This window comes from Nelumbo nucifera, chromosome 1, assembly GCF_055504915.1.
Source record: "Nelumbo nucifera cultivar China Antique chromosome 1, China Antique-T2T, whole genome shotgun sequence".
In the NCBI taxonomy this organism is placed as follows: Eukaryota; Viridiplantae; Streptophyta; class Magnoliopsida; order Proteales; family Nelumbonaceae; genus Nelumbo; species Nelumbo nucifera.
In genome coordinates this window covers 127225732-127248074 of record NC_142649.1, presented here as the reverse complement: position 1 = coordinate 127248074, position 22343 = coordinate 127225732, and the positions used below count along the sequence as shown (strand labels likewise).

Here is a 22343-nt window from a genome sequence, read left to right as displayed (position 1 = left end):
TGGCATATACATATATATACTAGAGGTCATATAAATATTATATATAATACATTTTACAACTTTTAATATGCTTAAATATGGTGTATTGATGGAAAATTCCTTAATTTTTAAAGCAAATAATTAGGATTCAAGTCTCTTAATTTACATGTTCTTTAAATACATGCATAATAAAGTAATATTTACAATAGTCATTAATTAACACAAGTTAAGAGGTGGACTAATGGTAATTAAGCAATATATGAAAATAAGAGGTCTTAGGTTCAAATCTTGCTGAGCACATTTTAGACTTTCTATTAGTTAAGGACCTGGGCAGTTTCATGAAAGTGGGACTGGTTCACCGGTTTTCTGGTTAAACTAGCCGGTCAGCCAATTTTCATCAGTTTTTTAACCAAAGCGGTCATTGGGGTATGACCGAACTGGCCAAGGTCCCAGGTCATGGTTCAACTGGTCCGACTGGCCGGTTGGTCTGGTTTTCTAAGCACTGATTATAATTGATTAACTCAGGGATTTTTTTTGAAGAATCCTGATAGGACAGGTCAATCCCAAGTTTAAGTTTCCAGTTTTGGCCCTTTGTGATTGATCTACTCTGGGACTAGCTGACTGATTGAATGGTTTAACCTATGCTCTAGTTTGGGTTCCATGTGTTGAACCAAGCTGTAATACAGTAACTATGGACGTTGCTTATTCAATTATTACATGCTCGCATGAACTTGTGTAGATAGCCGATTGCAGTGGACATGAGAAATATGACAGTTTTAATCTTTGATGAGCAGCATGAGCTAATGCAATCAAATTCCTGTTTAAGCAACTGGTCAAAACACTCCCATTTTGACAATCCATTATCATCAAAATGTCAAAATATGTACAATGTACCTGGTTATGGGTATTAGATAGCTCTGATGTTGTTTTACCATATTTAGTTTTGGGCTTTATACTTATTATCTTTTCAGGCTTTCACATGGATACAGCATTTTGATGACAAAAAACCAAAAATGAAAGAAATTGTCCCGACATTTACAATATTTATGATTTTGAGTACCTAACGAATGATGTGGTTTTATGTAGAATAATATCATGTCATCTTTTAACACTATATCATGTAATGATATTCTTAATTACATGGTTTTTAAAACCGAACCGGTCAGGGGTCCGGTTACCGGGTCGAACGGTCCGACCTTTCGAACCGAACGCTTGGCCCGTTTTGACAAAAAAAATAATAAAAATTCAAAAAAATAAAAAACGGTCAAAACCGTTCGAACGGTTAACCGCCCGGTTCAGCGGTTCGCTGACCAAAGTCAATGGTTTTGGGGGGAAATCCGGTTATTGCGGAAAACGGAACTGGTCACCTGACCGGCTCCCAGTTTTTCCGGTTTGACCGTCCGGTCCGGTGCGGTTTTGAAAACTATGCTTAATTATTTGAAAATCTTTCTCAGTTTATCAGTAGCCAAGAACAAATTATATACTTGTTCCTTCTTATTTTACTTAATTGATAGGCAGTTGTGTGCTTCAAAGATATGTTCTTTGCTTTGCAGGTTCTCCATTTTTTCGGGACGACACTAGGTTGCGTGCTCTTCGTTTCTTGGACCACATGCTTGTATGCATTTTAATTTTTTCAAAGCTTAATTTGTACTTGCTTCTGGGATAGAGTTTGTTTGGTGCATCCTGAATAAATTGGAGTTTACAGTGGTAGTTGGATGTAGAACGTCTTAATGTAAGAAGCTTGTGTGCTTGCAGGAAAGGGATAATATGCAAAAAACTGAGTTTCTGAAGGCATTGTCAGATATGTGGAAAGATTTTGATTCCCGTGTATTGCGGTATAAGGTCAAGCTTCTTCTTTTCCCATCCATGCCTTTCCTTCTGTAGCTTTTGTTTTAATTAATTGGTGGACTTGTTTCCTTAAGCCCTCTTACATATATACATTTTGATTGATAACCAGAACAAAGAGATTTATTAATTCATAAAAGATAATAAGAAATAGTATATATGATGATAGGACAAGATTTTGATTTATTACCCCATGACCAGTCAGCAGATCATCCTCATATAACACCTGTTTGTATTATTCCAATGTGCTACACTGCTACTATCCCTCGATAATTTCTCCACCATACATCACTGCATCATTCACCCTTTCCCTAGCCAAGATTGAACGGTTTTGGATTGGATCCCCATCCAAACCAAAATCAATTTGGATGGATTGAACGGACCAACAAGACATATTGAATTGGACCAATCCATACATACTTGTCCAAAGTATTTATCGGATTGGATTGGACCTTGTCCTTCTGTAATGAATTTATATCGAATTAGGTTGGATTGAACAAATATTTGGTCCATTGATATAAGATACGAATATAGGTGTCAATGGACTGGGTTTGGGTTGAAACCAATCTAAATTAAAACTAATTTGAACAGATTGGACGATCCAGACATTGAATTGACTGGTCCAAAATATTCATTGGACTGGAATGGACCTTGTCCATTTGTAATGGATTCACATTGGACTGGATCAGGTTTGGACCAAATCCAGTCCAATTGACACCCGTAATGTCCACCACTGAGTTTGCTGATTTAGGGGCGAGCCAGAATGCATGGTGTTAAATATATGAAGAAATCCATTAATTAATTTATATTTTTTTTTATAAATGAGAGTAGTTTTATTAATTCAAAAAATAGTAGTACATTCAGCCTAGGAAGAGGCACAAGGTGTTACCTCCCTCTAGGACTGAGTCATAAACACTAAACAAACACAAGCCTGAAACACAGTTACAAAGTGGCCCAAAACAGATCTCCCCTTGACACCCCTTGCTTGGCCAAAGAATCAGCCATTACATTTTCTGATCTGCTGACCCACTGAAACCTGACTGACATATTCCTTGTCAGCCATTTAACTTTCTTTAACAGATCCCTGTAGCCCCAACAAGCTGTCTCTGGACTTGTCAACCAGCCCACTACTACCTTGGAATCCCCTTCTACTATCAAATTATTCATTCCAAGTTGACTGGCCATCTGTATACCTTGTACCGCTGCTAGTATCTCTGCCCTTACAGAATCACCAACACCCACTGGTCCTGAAAATAAAGACAACATGTTGCTATCTTTGTCTCTCAATATCCCTCCTATTCCAGATGGCCTTGGGTTACCTTGGCAGCTACCATCAAAATTCAGTTTTACCACTCCATCCGGTGGGGATTCCCATTCAGCTTGTGATTTGTTCTTTGTGAAGACTGTAGAAGCCACTGCTGCCCAGTTTCTCCTTAAGTCATTCTTGACAGTGTGGCCGGCCAGAGATTAGAGGAAGAGAAGAGAAGAGAAGAGAGAAGGTTTTGCAATGTAACAGTACTGGCGGCGCCAGTCTTTATTTTACTATATATAGGGTGACAGAAATAACAGGGGAAAAGACCCTTGTGCCCCTGAGTACAATAACAGACATAACAGAAATAAAATACGAAATAAAAAAACACTTTAATTAGCCAAACAGGCCCTAACATCTGCAACTAAGTTATTTTAACATTATTCTAACACTCCCCCTCAAGTTGGAGCATAGATGTCAATCATGCCCAACATGTCACACAAATCTTTGTGCCGCACATGATGAAGACCTTTGGTGAAGCATAGATGTCAATCATGCCCAACTTGTCACACAAATCTTTGTGCCGCACATGATGAAGACCTTTGGTGAAGATATCTACAAGTTGCTCTTCCGAGTTGACATATGGTGTACACACTTATCCACTTTCAAGTTTCTCTGTAATAAAATGCTTGTCCACTTCAATGTGTTTCGTCCTGTCATGCAGAACTGGATTAGCAGCAATATTGATGGCAGCTTTATTGTCACAGTAGAGTGACGTAGGATTGCTTACTGCGAAACCCAGTTCACCTAACAGATTTCTTATCCACATGATTTCCGCAACCCCATGAGCCATCGCTCTATACTCTGCTTCAGCACTGGATCTAGCCACCACACTTTGTTTTTTGCTTCTCCATGTGACAAGGTTTCCTCCTACAAAGGCACAATACCCACTGGTAGACTTTCGGTCATTGACTGCTCCTGCCCAATCTGCATCAGTATATACTTCCACTTTTAAGTGACTGTGTTTCTGGAACAACAAACCAGCTCCAGGAAACTTCTTGAGATATCTCAAGATCCTCTCTGCAGCCTCAAAGTGAGTTGTCCTCGGGCTGTGCATGAATTGACTAAGGACACCCACTGCATAGGCAATATCAGGCCTGGTCATAGACAAATACAAAAGTCTCCCCACGAGTTTCTGGAACATCTTTAAATCTTTCAAAAACTCTCCCTGACCGTCTCCCAGATGGTGACTAGGTTCAATAGGTGAATCAGATGGTTTTACCCCCAACTTGCCTGTATCTTCTAGTAGATCTAGTACATACTTCCGTTGGGAATAAAGATGCCCTTGTGAGAGCGGGCAACTTCATTTCCAAGAAAGTATCGTAAGGGGCCTAGATCCTTCACCTCAAATTTAGTGGCTAAGAATTTTTTTAGTCTCTGGATTTCAGCCTCCCAATTTCCTGTGATCACTATGTCATCCACATACACAATAAGAGCCGCAATTTTACCTTCACCTCTTTTCACAAACAGGGTATGATCTGATTGACATTGGTTGAATCCCATCTGTTGGACTGCTAAATGGAACTTACTAAACCAAGCCCGAGGTGATTGTTTCAACCCATATAGGGATTTTTTTAACCTGCATACCTTTTGTTCACTGCCTTTGGCACAGAACCCTGGGGGTTGGGTCATGTACACTTCCTCTTCCAAGTCACCATTCAAGAAGGCATTCTTGATGTCCAATTGGTGAAGATCCCAGTCAAGATTTGCTGCCAAGGAAAGGAGAATCCGGATAGAGTTCATCTTCGCTACTGGAGCAAAAGTCTCTGCATAGTCCACTCCATATACTTGTGTGAAGCCTCTTGCTACCAGTCTAGCCTTGTACCTTTCAATAGTTCCATCAACTTTGTGTTTCACTGTGAACACCCACTTGCACCCCACTGGTTCCTTCCCTTCAGGAAGATCTACCAACTCCAAGTACCATTTTTGTGTAAGGCATCAATTTCTTCCTACATTGCATCTGTCCATTCAGGTTTTGACAAAGCTTCTGCCACGGTCTTAGGAACGGGGACACTATCCACAGAAGAGAGAAAGGCACGGTACGAAGGTGAAACATGCTCATAGGACACAAAATTAGAGATAGGATGATTAGTGGTACAAGATCTAACACCCTTTCTCTTAGCGATAGGAATATTAAGATCATTGGTGACAGGGGAATCAACATTTAAAGGAGCAATGGGAGCAAGTGTACCTGGCTGATGAGACGGATCTGCCTCGGGTGAATCCGGTGATGTTGGTTGCATAGTGTCCGGCTCCACGGCTCTTGAACTCTGCTGGCTCTTATGGCGACGATGAAAAACCCGGAATGGAGGAGGATCGGGTAAAGGAGGTAGTTGAATCTGAGTCGTCGCCTGTTTCTCCTCAACCCTACTCTCCCTCTGAGGAGAAACCGAGAGAACGGTTGACTCTCAAAGAATGAGACATCAATGGAAACATAGTACTTGCGGGCAATGGGATCATAGCAACGATACCCCTTTTGAGATGAAAGGTAACCAAGAAAAACAGAAGGAATAGCCTGAGGGTCAAGTTTACCACGAGTAGGTGACAGGTTGTGGACAAAACAATGACACCCAAAAACACGCATCGGAATGGTGGACAGCGGGGATGTAGGGAACAAGAGCTGATGTGGGGCCTTATACTCTAGTAGCCGGGAGGGCATGCGATTGATGATATACAATACTGCATCCATCCAGAACTGTTTTGGCACATTCATATGAATCAGCAAGCCACGAGAAACTTCGAGAAGGCAATGGTTTTTTCGTTCAGCCACACCATTTTGTTGGGGTGTCCTGGCACAAGAGCTTCGCTGAAGTGACCTACTCGAAGCAAAGAACTTCGTGAGATCACTATGGAAATATTCCTTTGCATTGTCCGACTGGAAGATATGAATTTCCGTTTGGAACTGAGTGAACACCATGCGTTGAAAATCTTTCACAATTTGTGGCACTTCATCTCGAGATCGCATAGGGTAAACCCAAGTGTATCGAGAATAATCATCAATCAAAGTAACAAAATACTTATAGCCAGCCATAGTAGGTAGAGTAACAGGGCCCCAAACATTAGAATAAACAATATGAAATGGACATTCAAATCTTTTATTTCGTAAAGGTAAAGAACTTCTACAATGCTTATTCAACTGACAAGTTTGACACTGTAACTGACTCACTGACAAGGACTCAAACAACTTTGGGAACATAACTTTTAACGACTCAAAAGAAAGATGACCTAAACGACTATGCCATAAATAGGCCTGACTCTCACTTGACGAACTTGTGGACTCAGTCACCAATAGACCAGCATTATTCTCCAACACGTAGAGACCATCCACCATGCTTCCTCTACCAATCGTCTTCCCCGAGGTCAAATCCTGAAACACACATGAAGACGGAAAAAAAGTGACTGAGCAGTTCAAAGAGTGAGTAAGACTACTAATGGACAGCAAATTAATAGGTACTTTCGGAACGTGCAGGACATTAGGAAGAGTAAGGCCAAGTGGGAGAGGTATGGTGCCTCAACCAGCTATGGTAGAAAAAGAACCATCAACCAGTCTTACCTTATCTCGCCAAGAGAGAATGTTATATGTCTGAAACAAATTTGACTTACCGGTCATGTGATTTGAGGCTTCGGAGTCAATAATCCAAGGAGAATTAGTAGTATGAGGTGACACATGGAAGGCTGTGGCATTACATGATGTAGACGCAAATGAGGTAGGAGTAGGCCCAGAATCCACTTGGCGGAGAGTCCTACCATACAATTCCAAATGTTCACGGAAGGAGTTGATAATATCTTCCTTAGGGTCAGAACCGGGATGTCTCTCCTGAGTTACGGAAGGACTAGTATCTGTCGATGCCATATTAGCTGAGTTATACCTTTTTTGATTCTGCTGGCCTGGTTTCTTGTCCTGATCCGGTGCTGACTTCTTACCCAAATCCTGTGCCCATTTAGGTTTTCCATGGAGATCCCAGCATGTATCTTTCGTGTGTCGTGTCTTCTGGCAGTGAGTGCACCAAAGCTTGCTTTTATCTTCAGATTTTTTCAGAGTGTCACCCCTTTTAAAGCCACCTCCGATATTTGTATCTGAATTTCCCCGGACAGCTAGGGCAACTGACTCCCCTTCTACACCATTCATCACACTTCTTCTGCTTTCTTCTGACTGCACCAAGGCATACACCTCTTGGACTGATGGCAAGTCTTTACTACCCAAGATCTGTACCCTGATGGACTCATATGACAGATTCAGCCCTAGGAGGAAGGCAAACACTCGTTGCTGTGGTACAAGTGACTTATAGGCCTTTGCATCTTCATCACACTTCCAATTCACTTTCTGATAGTGATCAAGTTCTTTCCATATTGATGTCAAATCAGAATAGTACATCGAGAGACTCCTCTTCCCCTTCTTGCAAGTAGAAGATTCAGCTTGTAGTTGATATATCTTGGCATAGTGTCTCTGTTCTGAATAAGTGAACTTCGCTTGTTCCCATATCTCACAAGCAGTTTCAGCCCACATAAAAGTCTTCCTTACTTGTGGCAGCATTGAAACCAAGAGCCAAGACATCACCATACTGTTCTCTTGGTTCCACCTATCATGCTCAGCATTTCCATACTTCGGTTCCTTTACTCTCCTATTGATGTATCCTATTCTCCCCCTAGCAGTGATGTAGAGTTTTATTCCTCTAGACCACTCAAGGTAATTCAGACCATCAAAGGGAATAACAGCCATGGGAAAGCTCATATCCATTCCCCCACTCACTCCATTGTGGCTCCCTGAGATCTCTGAAGTAGCAGAATTCTCAGTCGACATGGTTAAGCAGTTAATCAGTCCCAAACACCGGACTTAGGACCCCTCCTTACTTCACAAAACAATGCTCCACTCAGTTCACACCCACACACTTGGGTTTAACAACCAGGTTGAGCACAAACAGTACCAAATTCCGGACAAAAACTGAGGTAATATTCGGCAGATTTCAGACCTGTATAGTTTTAACAGTCCCCACCTACCAGAATTCCAGAATGTCTAACAGCCACTAATCAGCAGGAGAGATCCTTCTTACTTATAGTCAACTCAAACCATTGAGAAGACAGGTCATCCTTGACCTACAGTTGTCTTAACACATGAACAGGATCACACGATCCAAGAAAACCGGGGTTACACAGGTTCGACAGCATTCAGCCGCCCCAGATTCATAGGGTTTTCACTCGGCACATGACCAAGGAGGGTAAAGAAGAGAAAAATAGGGAGAACTGTACCAGTTGTAGCTATTTTGTAGTCTAGAATCAGATTTCTGTTCTGCTAGTCTGTTCGATCTGTTCTTTGGGTTGATCGATCTTCTCTTGACAGTAGGGTTGATCGATCTGCTCTCTTTTAATCAGCATTCCCGCTCTGATACCATCTTGACAGTGTGGCCGGCCAGAGATAAGAGGAAGAGAAGAGAAGAGAAGAGAAGAAGAAGAGAAGAGAAGAGAGGAGAGAAGAGAGAAGGTTTTGCAATGTAACAGTACTGGCGGCGCCAGTCTTTATTTTACTATATATAGGGCGACAGAAATAACAAGGGAAAAGACCCTTGTGCCCCTGAGTACAATAACAGACATAACAGAAATAAAAAACGAAATAAAAAACACTTTAATTAGCCAAACAGGCCCTAACATCTGCAACTAAGTTATTTTAACATTATTCTAACAGTCATCAAAGGAGTAATCTGCCAACAAGTGTGAAGATTTTAGCCACGAGACTGTCCTTGTCATTATGCATTCCTTAATTTCAGCAAGACTTCTTTCCTTTTCTTGAAATATTCTAGCATTTCTCTCCTCCTGTAAAGTCCACAAGGTAGCGGCTTTGATACATTTCCACATTAGCTTCCCTCTTTTTGTCGATCTCCCAAAGGCAGCCGGAATGAACAACAGCTTTACTTTGGAAGGCAAGTTCCCCTGCACCCAAATAGTGCAACAACCCAGTTCCAAATATTTGGCAGCAAAAGAGCACGATATCAGTAAATGGTTACAGTCCTCACCCTTCACTTTACACAAGAAGCACCAATTTGGGGACAAACACAAGTAAGGTTTCTTCTTTTGCAAGTTTTCCACCGTATTGATCTTACCCAAGTAGGCTACCCAACAGAACGCTGCTATTTTAGGAGGAATTGGCCTTGACCAGACCTCTTTAACAGGGAACACCTGAGAGGAGGGATTGGAGCAGAGGGCTTTAAAGAAAGAAGCACAAGTGAAGGAGCCAACCGAGGTTAGAGACCAAACCCTTTTGTCCAGGTTAGGGGGGTTCCAGGCACACCGAGTCTAGAAGCAACAAGAGCTCTGAAACACAAAGAAGTTTTTCATCCCTTAACCCTCTTTGAAACCCAAAATTCCAGTTTAAATCCAAAGGGCGAACCGGGGGAAAGCAGTCTTTTAGGGGTTGAGTGCTCACCCAAATATCTTCCCAAAAAAGAATGGAGTTTCCAGAACAAGCGTCATACCTTACAAATCTGAGGAACTTTGGGAGAATGCCATAAATAGCCTTCCAAGGTGGTGTGAGCGAAGCCCTTCGGGGTACCTCTGCGTCCCAACCTGATTCAGAACAGCCATGGATACTCTTCACTACTTCATGCCACAACCTCTCCCTCTCCAAGGGCCACCTTCAAAGTCACTTACCTAAAAGAGCTTCATTCTTACTCACCACATTCCCTAAGCGTAGGCCTCCTTCATTTTTGCTTCTACTCACCACCTCCCACCTAATCAAGTGATCTTTTTTCTCTTCCCCAGGTTCCCATAAGAAGTCCCTTATCAGTTTTTCCAACCACTTAATTTATATTAGTAATGATTTTTTTTTTATTTCTTTTGAAGCGCTACACAACGGGGGTAGCCCATTCCCCAACCCATAACCCCCAACCCAGGTGCAGACGGGATTTGATCCCAAGTCTCCGCTATGACCAAAATGCAGTGTATTCTCTTAATTTTTCTAATGAAAGTTACCGTTTCTGATAAAAAAAGGTCTCCACTATGACCAGCAGGAGACATTACCAACCTGCTGGTTGGCACCTTGCTTAGTAATGATTGTATCTATGCTGTAAAATAATAACTCAGCTCTTGCTGATCAAAAAAAAAAAAAAGGACCCAGCTCTTCAGCCTTGCTGCTAGCATTTATTTGGAATACATACATTGGATCATCCCCAAAATTTGGATTTAATTTAAGACAATTTCCATAAAGAATGGCTCATTTCATTGTTATCTCAATCAAAGAGCTTTACTGGAAACAATTTCTGAGAGGTATACAATCATCTAGTTACCCTATGAAATGGAGAACCAGATATAAACCATCCTGAGGAAAAGGGAAATGGAAATATTGAAGTGACCCCTTCTAGCAGTTGCCCTCCATGCACTGTGAACATCATTGTAAATGTAACAAAACTCCACCTTCAGCCAAATGCTGGTACTCAAGTAAACTACAAACTTACCGCGTTGCCTCCTCTTTAGCCCCTCCCTTCAGCCCTAGTAACACTGATCTTTCCTCATCCTCTCTCTCCTTTATACTTACCTTGGAAGCAGACATATGAGGATTCTCCCATGATATTGCCAAGTCCATTGCCTTGTTTTAATGAGATCCATTATAGTGGAGTCTTCATTGGGATTGACAGTTAGGGGTCCTACTTCAGATCTAGTGCTTGGCTTTTAAGAGTAAATGAAGGTCTCTTTGTTGGCTGAAGATGAAGAAGTGAGTGGAAAGCTTGTTGTTCATTGAAGAATGACAGGAAACTAAATTCCAACGAGGAAGCACTTTGGAAATAAGAAGAAAAATAACTCTTGTTGCTCAAATTCCTTCTATATCAAGGTCTTCAGTTCCTCAAATGTAGTGTCTGAAACTGTTTCTTCCTGCCTTGAGCCCCCATCGATAACATTTCTCTTGTAATAGTTGCCCCTCATGGATCCTCTTCCCTCGAGAGGTGTAAAGTGTGTTGCGCCGGGTCCACGGGACGTCACGGGCCATGCCGCCCTCCCCAGTGAAAAGTTTGGGGGTCGGCCCAGCAAGGCCCAAGCTCGTGTGGACCCGTGCCATGCCGCGGGCCGGGCTGGCCCGTGGGCCAAGCCTTGGCCCAAGCAGGGCCATGGATCGGGCCAAAGCTATTTTTTGCCTATTTATTTAAAAAATTGAAATAAAAACGTAAAATTTTAATTTTATATGATTTTTGATGTATATAATTGCTTATATATACAATAATTAAATAAATTAGTTTAATAAAATTGAAAACAACCGTTTATTTTATAAATATATTATATACTATATATTATTATGTAATTATAATTTATATAATGTATTATATATTATATATATAAATATATATAAAATATATATAAATAGTATATATGGCCCATGTTGGGCCGTGTCGGCACGCGGGCCGTGGGCGGCATGGCCCGCTTGGTCGTGCCGTGCCGGCCTGGCCTGCGGACGACATGGACCATTGTGTCGGGCCTGGCACGACCCGCGTGCCATCGTGCCGGGTTGCGGGCGGCATGGCCCCATTTACACCTCTACTTCCCTCCTTAATATGTTTCCTTTTGTGTTTGGCAGAAGTAGGTTATGGTCATAGTGTTTCTCAATTGGTTCATTTGCTTCCTCTACTGCATTCCCTTTCCTCTTCTCTCTTTGCTTATATGTGTTCATTGAGATTTGAGTCTTAAACCACATTTTTCATGAAGCCCCATTCTACCATTGTTCTGTTGGTGTCTCATAATGAAATTCTCTACTTTCGTATGAAGTTTAACCAGATGTGAGACGGAAGGGTAAAATATTGTAAAATAGAAGGTAGAATATCATTAGAATTCTATAACTATATGTGGTAGGGCAGAGTAATATTGTGAAATAGAAAATATAAACTATTATAAGCAGTAGAATTCTATACTTTGGGCTTGTGTATGTTTTCTTCTAGAAAGGAGAGAAGAAGAGGAGAAGAGAGAAGAGAGAAGGGAAGGAGAAGAGAAAAAGGCGCCCATCTTTCTATTGTGAAATAGAAAATATAAACTACTATAAGCAGTAGAATTCTATACTTTGGGCTTGTGTATGTTTTCTTCTAGAAAGGAGAGAGCAAGAGGAGAAGAGAGTAGAGAGTAGAGAGTAGAGAGAAGAGAGAAGAGAGAAGAGACAAAGGTGCCCAGCTTTCTATTTATAATAATGAGATTAAAATAGAAGGCAGAAATTACATACTTGCCCCTGGTGACACATCCTAATAAAAAGACAATAAGAAAATGCAAGAAACAAGCTGACAGCATCCTAGAACTAACAGCTGAGATGACTCTAATAGCAGAAATAACTCTCATAACTATTCTAACAACAGTGTATTGTCCATAGGTTTTGCTTGAAGTGAGTGACTAAATTGTTTAGTTTTTTTGAAGCATTTAGTTGTTTTTTTTGGATCGGCAACAGAAAACCAGAATTCATTAGTTAAAAAAGAAGCAAGTAAAACAAGATGTTGTAAGATTACAAATCAGTTAGAAGAAATGAACATAGTCTCAGCTATCTCACCCCAAAATATTGTTTATTACAATTGAGCCCAATACAATTGTTGTCTAGTAACCCCTTGTTTAGTTAACCCATCAGCCAAACTGTTGGCTGACCTTTGTACCCGTTGTATTTCCAACTGCATGTCTCTAGAAATCCAATCGAAGTATCTAATTTCATTCCTGTAGTTCCAGTTTGCTTAAGCGCTCTTTGAAATCCAGCTTATAATCACTTTTGAATCTACTTAAATGACCAATCTATCAAGCCCCATTTCCTTTGCCTTTTGCACCCCAATCACTGCTGCCTTTAGTTCCACCCTGGTGGAATCTCCTTCACCTATTGGACCTGAGTACAACGCAAGTATAGTCCATTTTTGTCTCTATTACTCCCCCTATCCCAGAAAGACCTGGGTTTCCCACACTGCTCCCATCAAAGTTCAACTTCCTCCATCCCCTACCTGGTTGTTACCATTCCCTTTTCAGTTTAGGTTTCTTAGAAGAAGTTGCAATTGCACCCCAATTTCTGAGGAAATCATCCATGGTGAAATCTGAAAACAAATCCAATGTTTTTACCCAATGTGCAATCTTCACTGTAAGACATTCAATAATAGCTTCCTTACTTTTTTGAAGCATTTAATTGTCCAATTGCTTTTGGATCATTCCATATTTTGAGTCCGTGCGTCCTCCATAGGATTGTATGAAGCAAGTGTTTAATTGTCTAGTTTCTTTGTAGTATCTAAATTTTGCAGTTTTCTTGTCCTATGTTGCTTCAGACACATGAACTTGATAACAACCTGAATAATTGTGTATGTCATTGTTATGATGCATGCAGGTACTTCCACCTCTTTGTGCAGAGCTCCGGAATTTGGTTATGCAACAAATGATTTTGCCCATGGTTCTCACAATAGCCGAGTCCCAGGTACACTTTTACTCCATCCTTGTATTTTAGAATGCAAAGTGCATAGCACTTGGTTTTAGCATTCTCAAAATAGCCATTAGCATTTCTCAGAATCCCGTCCCCCACCTCCTGTATCACTTGTATATCAGGCTTCTTTCAAGATGGATCAATATGGTGAAATAGCCTATGAAAATCCTTTTAAAGCATGTTTAAATGCTTGTATAGGAAAAAGGGTGCAGTTGGGGTTGCCATTATTGTGGGAAGCTATTACTTTATCTCTCTTCACATGATAATTAATAAAGTTTGCTTAGTTACTCATAAAAAAATCTAATGGAGGAACAGACTACAAAACCTGTGAAAATGGTAAAGTTCACAAGAATCCCCGTGTTATTTGGTAACCATGATAATATGTGAGGCCCATTTACTATGGTTTTTCTTTAATCCGATTTCAGATCAGTAGAAGAATGTTTAAAAGTTGTGAAACCAAAAGGTGAGGTTTCTATGAATATCTAAGGGAACACAGGGGCTGATGGTTAGGTTAGGATATGCTTTTTAATGCTGAAATTTGCAACAATAAGTTGTTGCAAGCAAAACAGTCTAAGGGTGCAAAATAAGGATAAAGTAGGAGGGAAAAATTGGTTGAGAAGGATTAATATAGTAGCAGATCTGTTGACTGAAAAATGAAGGGAAACCTGCCGGAAAAATCAAGAAAAGAAGAGGAAGCAAGAGAAAGATGGAGAGAAGAGAGAAGAGAAGAGAAAGAAAAGGAAGAAAAGGGGCTGCTAAAAGTGTTCTGACTGCCCCATCTCTTATAATTTATACTTAAGAAATAAAATACATACAATGACCATCATACCCTTGGTAAGTTGGCTGCTGGAAACATTAAGAAAAGGTTATGGGCCAAATTCCAATAACAATAAAATATAAAAATAAAACAAATCCCAGAACCATTGTGTCAAGGCGACTAGGTGATTTTTAGAGGTTGCCTCGCCCAATGCCAAGGTGCTTTTCGTTTTAGGCGCTCACCCATATACATATTATATTATTTTTTTGAATGCGCATATGTATTATATCATTTTATTGTTTGGTTTTATTTTATTAGAATACACCCTGTTGTATTTTACCATTTTTTATTAAAGTAATTGTCTTTTATATTAAAGTTACGAAAGTTTCTTTGGGTTTGAGTTCTGAACCAAGAGCTGAGAAGAGAAACCGAGGACTGAGTTTCCATTGTTCAATCTAAGTCGTCCAAGACCTCCAGGTAAGTTTTGGGATGAAACAGGGGCTCCTCCTCCTTCCTAAAATCACATTGGTACTCCTTTATTTTACTTCTTACTTTTTTTTTTAAACACTTTTAGGAACGAAACAGGGGCTCTGCTCCCTTCTTCTTAACAGGGGCTGTGCCCCAACTTTTTAAAACTTTCCTGTATTTTTTATACTATTTTTTAATAATGCATTTTTTTGAACGAAACGGGGGCTCTGTCCATTTTTTCTCTCTTTTTTTCGTTGAATTCTTCATTTTTTAAGCCTGAAACAAGGTCTCCGCCCCCTTAAACACAGTCCAAGTTGTCCTCTTGGACAACTTATTTTGGGAACGAAACAGGGACTCTGCCCCCTTATTTTTGTCTCTTTTCTTATCTGCACTCCCCTGTTTTTGTTGGCCAGAAACAGGTATGATGTATATATATGATGGCATTTTATGTTTTAGTTGAATGATTTTATTGCTAATAGCTAGCATACCAGTGTGTTGGTTAGTATAAAAAACTAATAAAGTAGCTTAAGAGGGTTAGGGATATTTATTTTATACTTTCAAATTCCATCACCTAGGCACCTAGGCGACTGAGTGTCCTGTGGTCACCTAGGCTTGCCTAGGTGCCTTGACAACTATGCCCAGAACATGTTAACGAATATCAAGCTGGAAGGAAGTGTGAAGATGAACTTTGATGGGAGTAGTCAGGGTAACCCCATAGTTTTCAAGGTGCTAAGGTGAGGATAGGCGACAAGGTAGGCGACAAGGGGGCGCCTTGTCGCCTAGGCGAAGGATTTTTTTATGTAGAAAACATAGATCCTAGGGTAGCTCCCTAGGTACCATAACCATATTTCCTTAAGAATTATTCATAATTTTCACAAGAAAAGTATAGAGTTCATGTTAAAGTAAAGAAAATCAACATATTCATGAGAAGAAAAAGAAGAGGAAAAGAAAATTCAAAAAATATAGGGGCTGAACCCTTATTTTTGTTATAGGAAAAGAATAAAAGAAAATGTGTAGTAGTAGTAGTAGTAGTAAAAAGAAATGCCAAAAAAAAATTAAGAAAAGAAATAAGACTTTGGATGATTCACAAAGGATGAAAGAGAAAAACAACTCTCAAAACAATTACAAAGATTCACTAAACTAATATTCAGTCAAGAAATAAAGTGCCATATAAACTAGAGATATGTCCTAATGGCGTCAGCACCACTAGGTTTCTCTAGGAGCCAGCACCTAGAGATGGAGTCAGTATCTTCAGAGTTTTGAAGTTGGCACTAAACACACAGCAGAGAAAACTCTTCATTCACTCAGTCAATGCTTAGAAGAGTTTATGTAGGTTTATGTAGGTTAAAGGAAGGAGACAACATTACAAAATTCTTCCACAGCTATGCATCGGGTAGGTGCAGAAAGAATCTCATCTCAAAAATTAAGGTGGACCAGAGGGAAGTGGAAGAAGCAGAAGAGATCACTGAGACTTTTCTAAACCATTTCAAATCTCTTTACTCCAAGGAAAGGGCTAGGAGTTTTAATTTAAGAAACTGGGAAGGGCCGACTCTAGCAGAAGACAAGAGAATTTGGCTTGAAAGGGAATTTGAAGATCAAGAAATAAGAGAAGCAGTCTTTGATATGGATGGAGATAGAGCACTTGGGCCCGATGGTTTCCCGATCTTCTTCTTCCAGATCTGTTGGGAAGTAGTAAGAGAGGATATTTTGGAGGTCTTTAAAGAATTCCACTCCACGGGGTGGTCAAAAAAGGAGTTAATTCCACTTTTATATGCCTCATTCCAAAGAAAATTGGTGTCTTGGAAGTAAAAGACTACAGGCCAATAAGTCTTGTAGGGAGTGTGTACAAAATAATGGCAAAGGTGTTGGCAAAAAGACTCGGAGAGGTTCTAAAAGAGTTGGTTTCCCAAAATCAGTTTGCTTTTGTGAGAGGAAGACAAATTGTAGACAGCATCCTAATTGCAAATGAAATTGTAGAAGACAGAAGGAAGAGTGGAAGGAAGGGCCTTCTAGTGAAAAGAAGGCCTTAATTTGATCAAAGGAGAGCCTAAATTGTAGAAGATATTGAAAAAGCTTACGATAAAGTTGATTGGGATTGCCTGCTCCAGATTCTATATTTGAAGGGCTTCGGTACAAAATGGCTGCAGTGGATGAAAGGCTGTATTAGTTCTACCTGGTTCTCGATCATGATCAATGGAGAGCCTAAAGGTTATTTTAAAGCCAGCAGGGGTCTACGGCAGGGTTGCCCCCTCTCTCCGTTCCTCTTTACAATGGTAATGGATGTTTGCAGCCAGCTTTTGGAGAAAGCTAAAAACCTTAATTTGATCAAAGGTTTTGAGGTAGGAAGAGATGCCATAAATGTCTTCCACCTCCTCTTTGCTGATGATGTCATCTTATTCCTGGAAGCCAATCCGGAGAACATCTCAAATGTGAAAAGAGTGCTTCAGTGTTTTGAATTAGTATCGGGGCTGAAGGTAAATTACACAAAGAGTAGCCTAGCAGCAATAAACCAGATTGAAGGGTCCCTGATGGAAAATTTCAAGGAAATTCTGAATTGTAGAGTGGAAAATCTCCCCCTTTCCTATTTGGGCATGCCACTAGGAGGGAATCCAAAAAATTCAAGCTTTTGGGAGCCTGTGGTGGAAAAGTGCGAAAAGAAGTTAGCTACTTGGAAAAGCTGCTACCTATCAAAAGGGGGTAGAATTACACTTATTAAGGCCTCCCTTGCAAACATGCCTGTATATTTCCTATAGTATTTCAGATCCCTGCAAAAGTCAGATCACAGATTGAAAAAATCCAAAGAGATTTCCTTTGGGAAGGTGGAGGTGTAAAAAAGGGGCACCTAGTGAATTGGAATCAGGTCTGTAAACCAAAAGAGGCTGGAGGATTAGGAATTAGGCATCTAAAAGAGAAAAACATTGCCCTTCTTGGAAAATGACTGTGGAGATTCCCCACAGAATCAAATTCTCTTTGGGCAACTATCATCACCAGCAAGTACGGGTTAAATGTAAACGATTGGGATTGCAATCTCCGCTCAAACCGATCAGCTTTCTCAAATCCCTGGAAAGGTATTTCTGCTATTCACAACCTCTTTATTTCTTTCATTAGATACAAGGTGGGTAACGGTACTAGAATAAAATTCTGGACGGATTTGTGGTGGAGCAACTCCACATTACCAGATCTGTATCCCAGGCTCTATAACCTTACTCTAAATAAGGGCGCAACCATCTCCCAGTGCCTTCCCCTTGCCAGCAATGAAAGAAACCTAAACTTGAACTTCAGAAGACCCTTAAGGGATCTGGAGATCAGTGAGCTAGTGAAGCCTACATCTCCCCAAATTCCCAAGATTCCCGAGTGTGGAAACCCCACCCTGTAGGTGAGTTCTCGTCCAAGTCTTTCTTCAAAGCTCTGGTTGCAGGTTTCTGAGACAGCGACTTTCCTTACAAGAAGATCTGGTGCAAGTTTATACCCTCAAGAGTGAGTTTCTTTGTTTGGGAGGCTTGCCTGCAGCGAGTGAACACTTGTGAGTTACTGCAGAAGAAAAATTTTGGAAGGCTTTATTATCTCCCCTCACGCCTGTACCCTTTGCCTACGTGAAGGAGAGACAACAGACCATCTCTTCATACATTGCCAGGTAGCAAGCAGCATCTGGAACTTCTTTCTTCATTTAGTTGGCTTCAGTTGGGCGGCTCCTAATCATCTTCAGGACCTGATTTCTCAGTGGCAAGGAAGAGGCTTGAGCAAGAGAGGTAAGACCTATTGGCTGATAATACTGCATGCTGTTCTTTGGGGAATTTGGGAGGAAAGAAACAATCGGCTGTTTGAAAATAGGTCAAAATCTAAGGATGGGCTGATCAACCACATCACTCAATTGCAACTTGTGGGCCTCTAGTTCAGAGGAGTTCACAGGAGTTAGTTTCAACGATCTCAGCAGAAACGTATATAACTTCCTGGTGTACTCCCCTCCCACCCCACCCCCTCCCAGAGCTCCCTCAGTTAGAAGGGTAGGATTCTGGACTCTTAGCTTTGATGGAAGTGCTTATGGTAACCCTGGAGCCGCTGGCAATAGGAGGAATTCTAAGAGATGAGAATGGCCACACCTGCTGGGCTTTTAGTGGTCCGATTGGGATAGCGAACTCCACAAAGGCAGAAGTGTTAGCAGCTCTAACAGGGATTCGCCTAGTCAGCAAACTGGGCATTCAAAGCTTCTCAATTGAAGGTGACTCAGCCAACACTATGAGATGGTTGGATCAACAGGAAGCTGGACCTTGGAGACTTAGTCACTTCCTATCAGAGGCAAGGGACCTCCTGGCTCATACGAATGTTTCTCTAACCTGGATCCCAAGGGAGCTAAATGCAATTGCAGATGGTCTAGCAAAATTAGGAGTTATTCTAGAGTCATTGTACTGTGATTCCTGTCCTCCTGTGTAGTTCTTAGGGGTCCGGCCTTTCTTTTGTACTTGTACACCCTCTTGTGTACCTCTCCTTTCATTAATAAAATTAGTTAACTTTATTAAAAAAAAAATAAAGATGTTTTGTCTTGAAAATTCTGAAAATATCTAGCAAATTTTAAGGATTCATTCAAATCTTGAAAAGATTTGATTATGAGAATCTTGAGATGATTTTATTGGGTTTGAATCCACTACATATCACATGGGTCCATACGAGTCGACAACTTAAGCTTCATGAAACAGGCTCTACTTTTGGTCTTTGAGTTCAACTCAACGATTTATTAGATTTAGGTTTGCTGGTGTATATTTGCTGGCCCTTAGATTTGGACCTAGTTCACAGACCTATGAAAAATTGAAAAATCTAATTCTTGGTCTATCATGAGAGCCATTTAAAGACCAAAGGCCTAGAAGATGAAATGGGTTTGGCTTCCTTTTCCTCATCCTTTGGCCCCACCAATTGCTTTATATTGCTGAGACATTTTTAGTATGCCTGTTTTAATTAAATAATTGGTAATTGGAAAGGGCTGAAATGTTGGTATTGCTGGAAATATCACCCTGGGATATTTCATGGATCTCTATGTGTTGACTAAAATTCATGGAGTGGGTTGTATGGCTGCTATATTTGACCTCTGTTACTCATGGATAAATCTGGTGTTTTTTCATTGGAGATCACTGAATGATGCCTTTGGCATTCTCTGTCCAATTGTAGGATAAAAATGATTTTGATCTATCAACATTGCCAGCTCTAGTTCCTGTTTTGAGTGCTGCTGCAGGCGAGACACTATTGCTTCTTGTCAAGCATGCCGAACTCATTATAAACAAGGTAATGTAATTTATGGGAGTACCTGTGGCATCTGTTAATGAAATTACTCACAAAGTTTATTATCAGAGTTCTATTCTTTTTTCCTTATGTTTATAAATAAGAAATTTGTGTCAGAGCCCAGTTGTCTAATCTGGAGTCCCTGTACATTGTTATTAAATGTCTAGCTGCTTATTTTGAAATTTACAATTATAGGCTTGACATCTCAACTGTTATATGCATTTATCACATATCAGTTATTAGCATTTAAGTTGATTCCCAAGTGTCGTATACTGCAATTATTAGAACTCCTCGATAAACAAAGAAATTTGAAAATGGCATAGACATAATTCATATAATTAGTGTCTTAAAAGGTGCACCTAGTTTAATGATCAGAAATGAACAGTTGTATCTGAAACTTAACCAAAATTCAGATTTTTGATAGGGGTGAGATTCTATCTATAAATTAGATGCATTTTCTTGTTAAAGAGTGAAGCTTGAAAATGGACAATCATGAAGGCTATAGGTCCAATAGCCCTTTCATCCTCAACAGTTTCTACTAATAATGGGATAGGCATAGGAGAAGTAGCAGTCAAGGAGAGGGAGGCAGTATGCACAATATTTGGAAGAGGAATGGAAAGAGAAAGAGGAAGAGTGAGCAACCTCTCTATGATAACTCAGTGGAAGAAGCTAGTGAAGATTGAGGCAAAGATTTTTCTATTTGAAGATTTCAGAGTTGGGGGGAAGGCATCTCTGAAAGATTAAGGAATTGAAGATAGTAATGGTGTTTCTTGTGGATAGAGAAGCTATCACTTGGTTCAAGAGTTTTTTTGATGAAGCCTTGTGTTTGAACTGGGAAAGGGAATGGAAAAAGTCGAAAGAGGTAGAAGGAAGAAGATTTGTTGTTATAAGGAGGAATGCCAAAGGAAATTCCATTGCCTTGTATAAGTATTTGAGGAAAGGCAGAAATCAACTGGTCTGCTTTACTGAGGGAAGAAAAGGTGCCAGGTGGGGTTTGATTTCTAAAATGTTACAGGGATTCATTGAGTGCTTGGAAAATGTGTAAAGCAGACAAGGTAGCTGAGACATCAAATTAAAAAGACATAAGCTCGAAGAATTAGATTTCAGAAATATTCTTAATTGTGATGGGAGATGCTGGTAAATGTAAGTTGGAGGTTCAGGCTTTGGAGAGAGAATGGCAGAAGACACTAGTAGCTGAAGTGAAAGGAGAAGTTCAGGATTGGAGGAAGGTGTTAGGCGCTATTACCAGAGGCTTAAATCTAAAGGGTGCAATACTACAAAGCACTCATTGATTCGGTAGATGAGGTGATGGTGTTAGAAGCTGAAAGCATACAGTCAATTGTGGTAATATTTTGGTGTCGAGATGGTCTCCATTAGCTAATGCAAAAAAGTTGTATGTGGAAGATGATGTAACTGATTGTATTATTGGGCTAACTTTCCATATGTGGAAGCAAGAAGTTTTCACTTTAGTTGCATTAATCTATGGATGACGACTAGATGGAGTTTTTACTTTCAATCCGTCAACGACTTTGCTTCTTAGTGGGGTGAAGCCAGAGGAGATACCCAGGAAGGTGGAGGTCGTTGTTGTTAGTGTTAGAATATTAGAGTTGTGTTCAGCTGATAAGAGTTCTTATTAGCCCATTCTTATGTTTAACTTATCTTGTAACTGGGCTTGTGTTAATGGGCCTAATCCTGTTTAATGTTTAAGTCATCTGGGTGTCCCATCACTAATCAGGGGCATCCCAGTAATTTCTTGTACTTTGTACTATATTCATCTATAAATAAAGAACTGGTCGACTGGCTAGTACAGTTCGACATTCTCTTCTTTTCTGTCATTCTCTTTTCTTCCTTGCTGCTTCGAGTATAGCACTTCAGATTACATGGTATCAGAGCATTAGCTCCTTCCTGGTTTCAGCAGGCGCACTCTCTTCTCTTGCTGTCTTTTCATCTTCTCTTTTCCTTTTCTGGGTTGCTGCAGTGAAGACCTAGGAGTGTAAGAGAGTAAAGCAAGTTCGAACCTAGGGTTTCTCTTGGTTGTAGGACTCAAGAGAAGTAAGACCCAGAAGTAGATGTCCTACTAGATTATCTCCAGCAAATAGTAGCTATTGGGCTACTAAGAGAGGTCTGTATAGGACAGACCTAGTTGAGGACTGTTTTCAGCAGTCCTAGCACTAGCCGAAAGAGGGAGAGATTCCTCTACAGTTGCAGCTTCGTGCCCCAGCAAGACTTGGGTAGAACTGTGGTAACTTCAGTTATAGATTCTCTTCAGGTCGGTTATCAGTCCTACTTTGTGAACTTCAGTTACT

The 22343-nt window shown here is 40.4% G+C and overlaps 1 protein-coding gene across 2 annotated transcripts in view; it reads left to right on the top strand.

The window, feature by feature from the left end:
* The window catches only part of LOC104613110 (SCY1-like protein 2 A), a 107313-nt gene that overhangs the window by 65974 nt on the left and 18996 nt on the right, over positions 1-22343 (top strand). For both annotated transcript variants that reach the window (XM_010280807.3, XM_010280808.3), the window contains exons 6-9: positions 1533-1594; positions 1735-1821; positions 13449-13535; positions 19927-20040. In XM_010280807.3, the coding sequence (XP_010279109.2) occupies positions 1533-1594; positions 1735-1821; positions 13449-13535; positions 19927-20040 (350 nt within the window). The remainder of the gene's footprint in view (positions 1-1532; positions 1595-1734; positions 1822-13448; positions 13536-19926; positions 20041-22343) is intronic.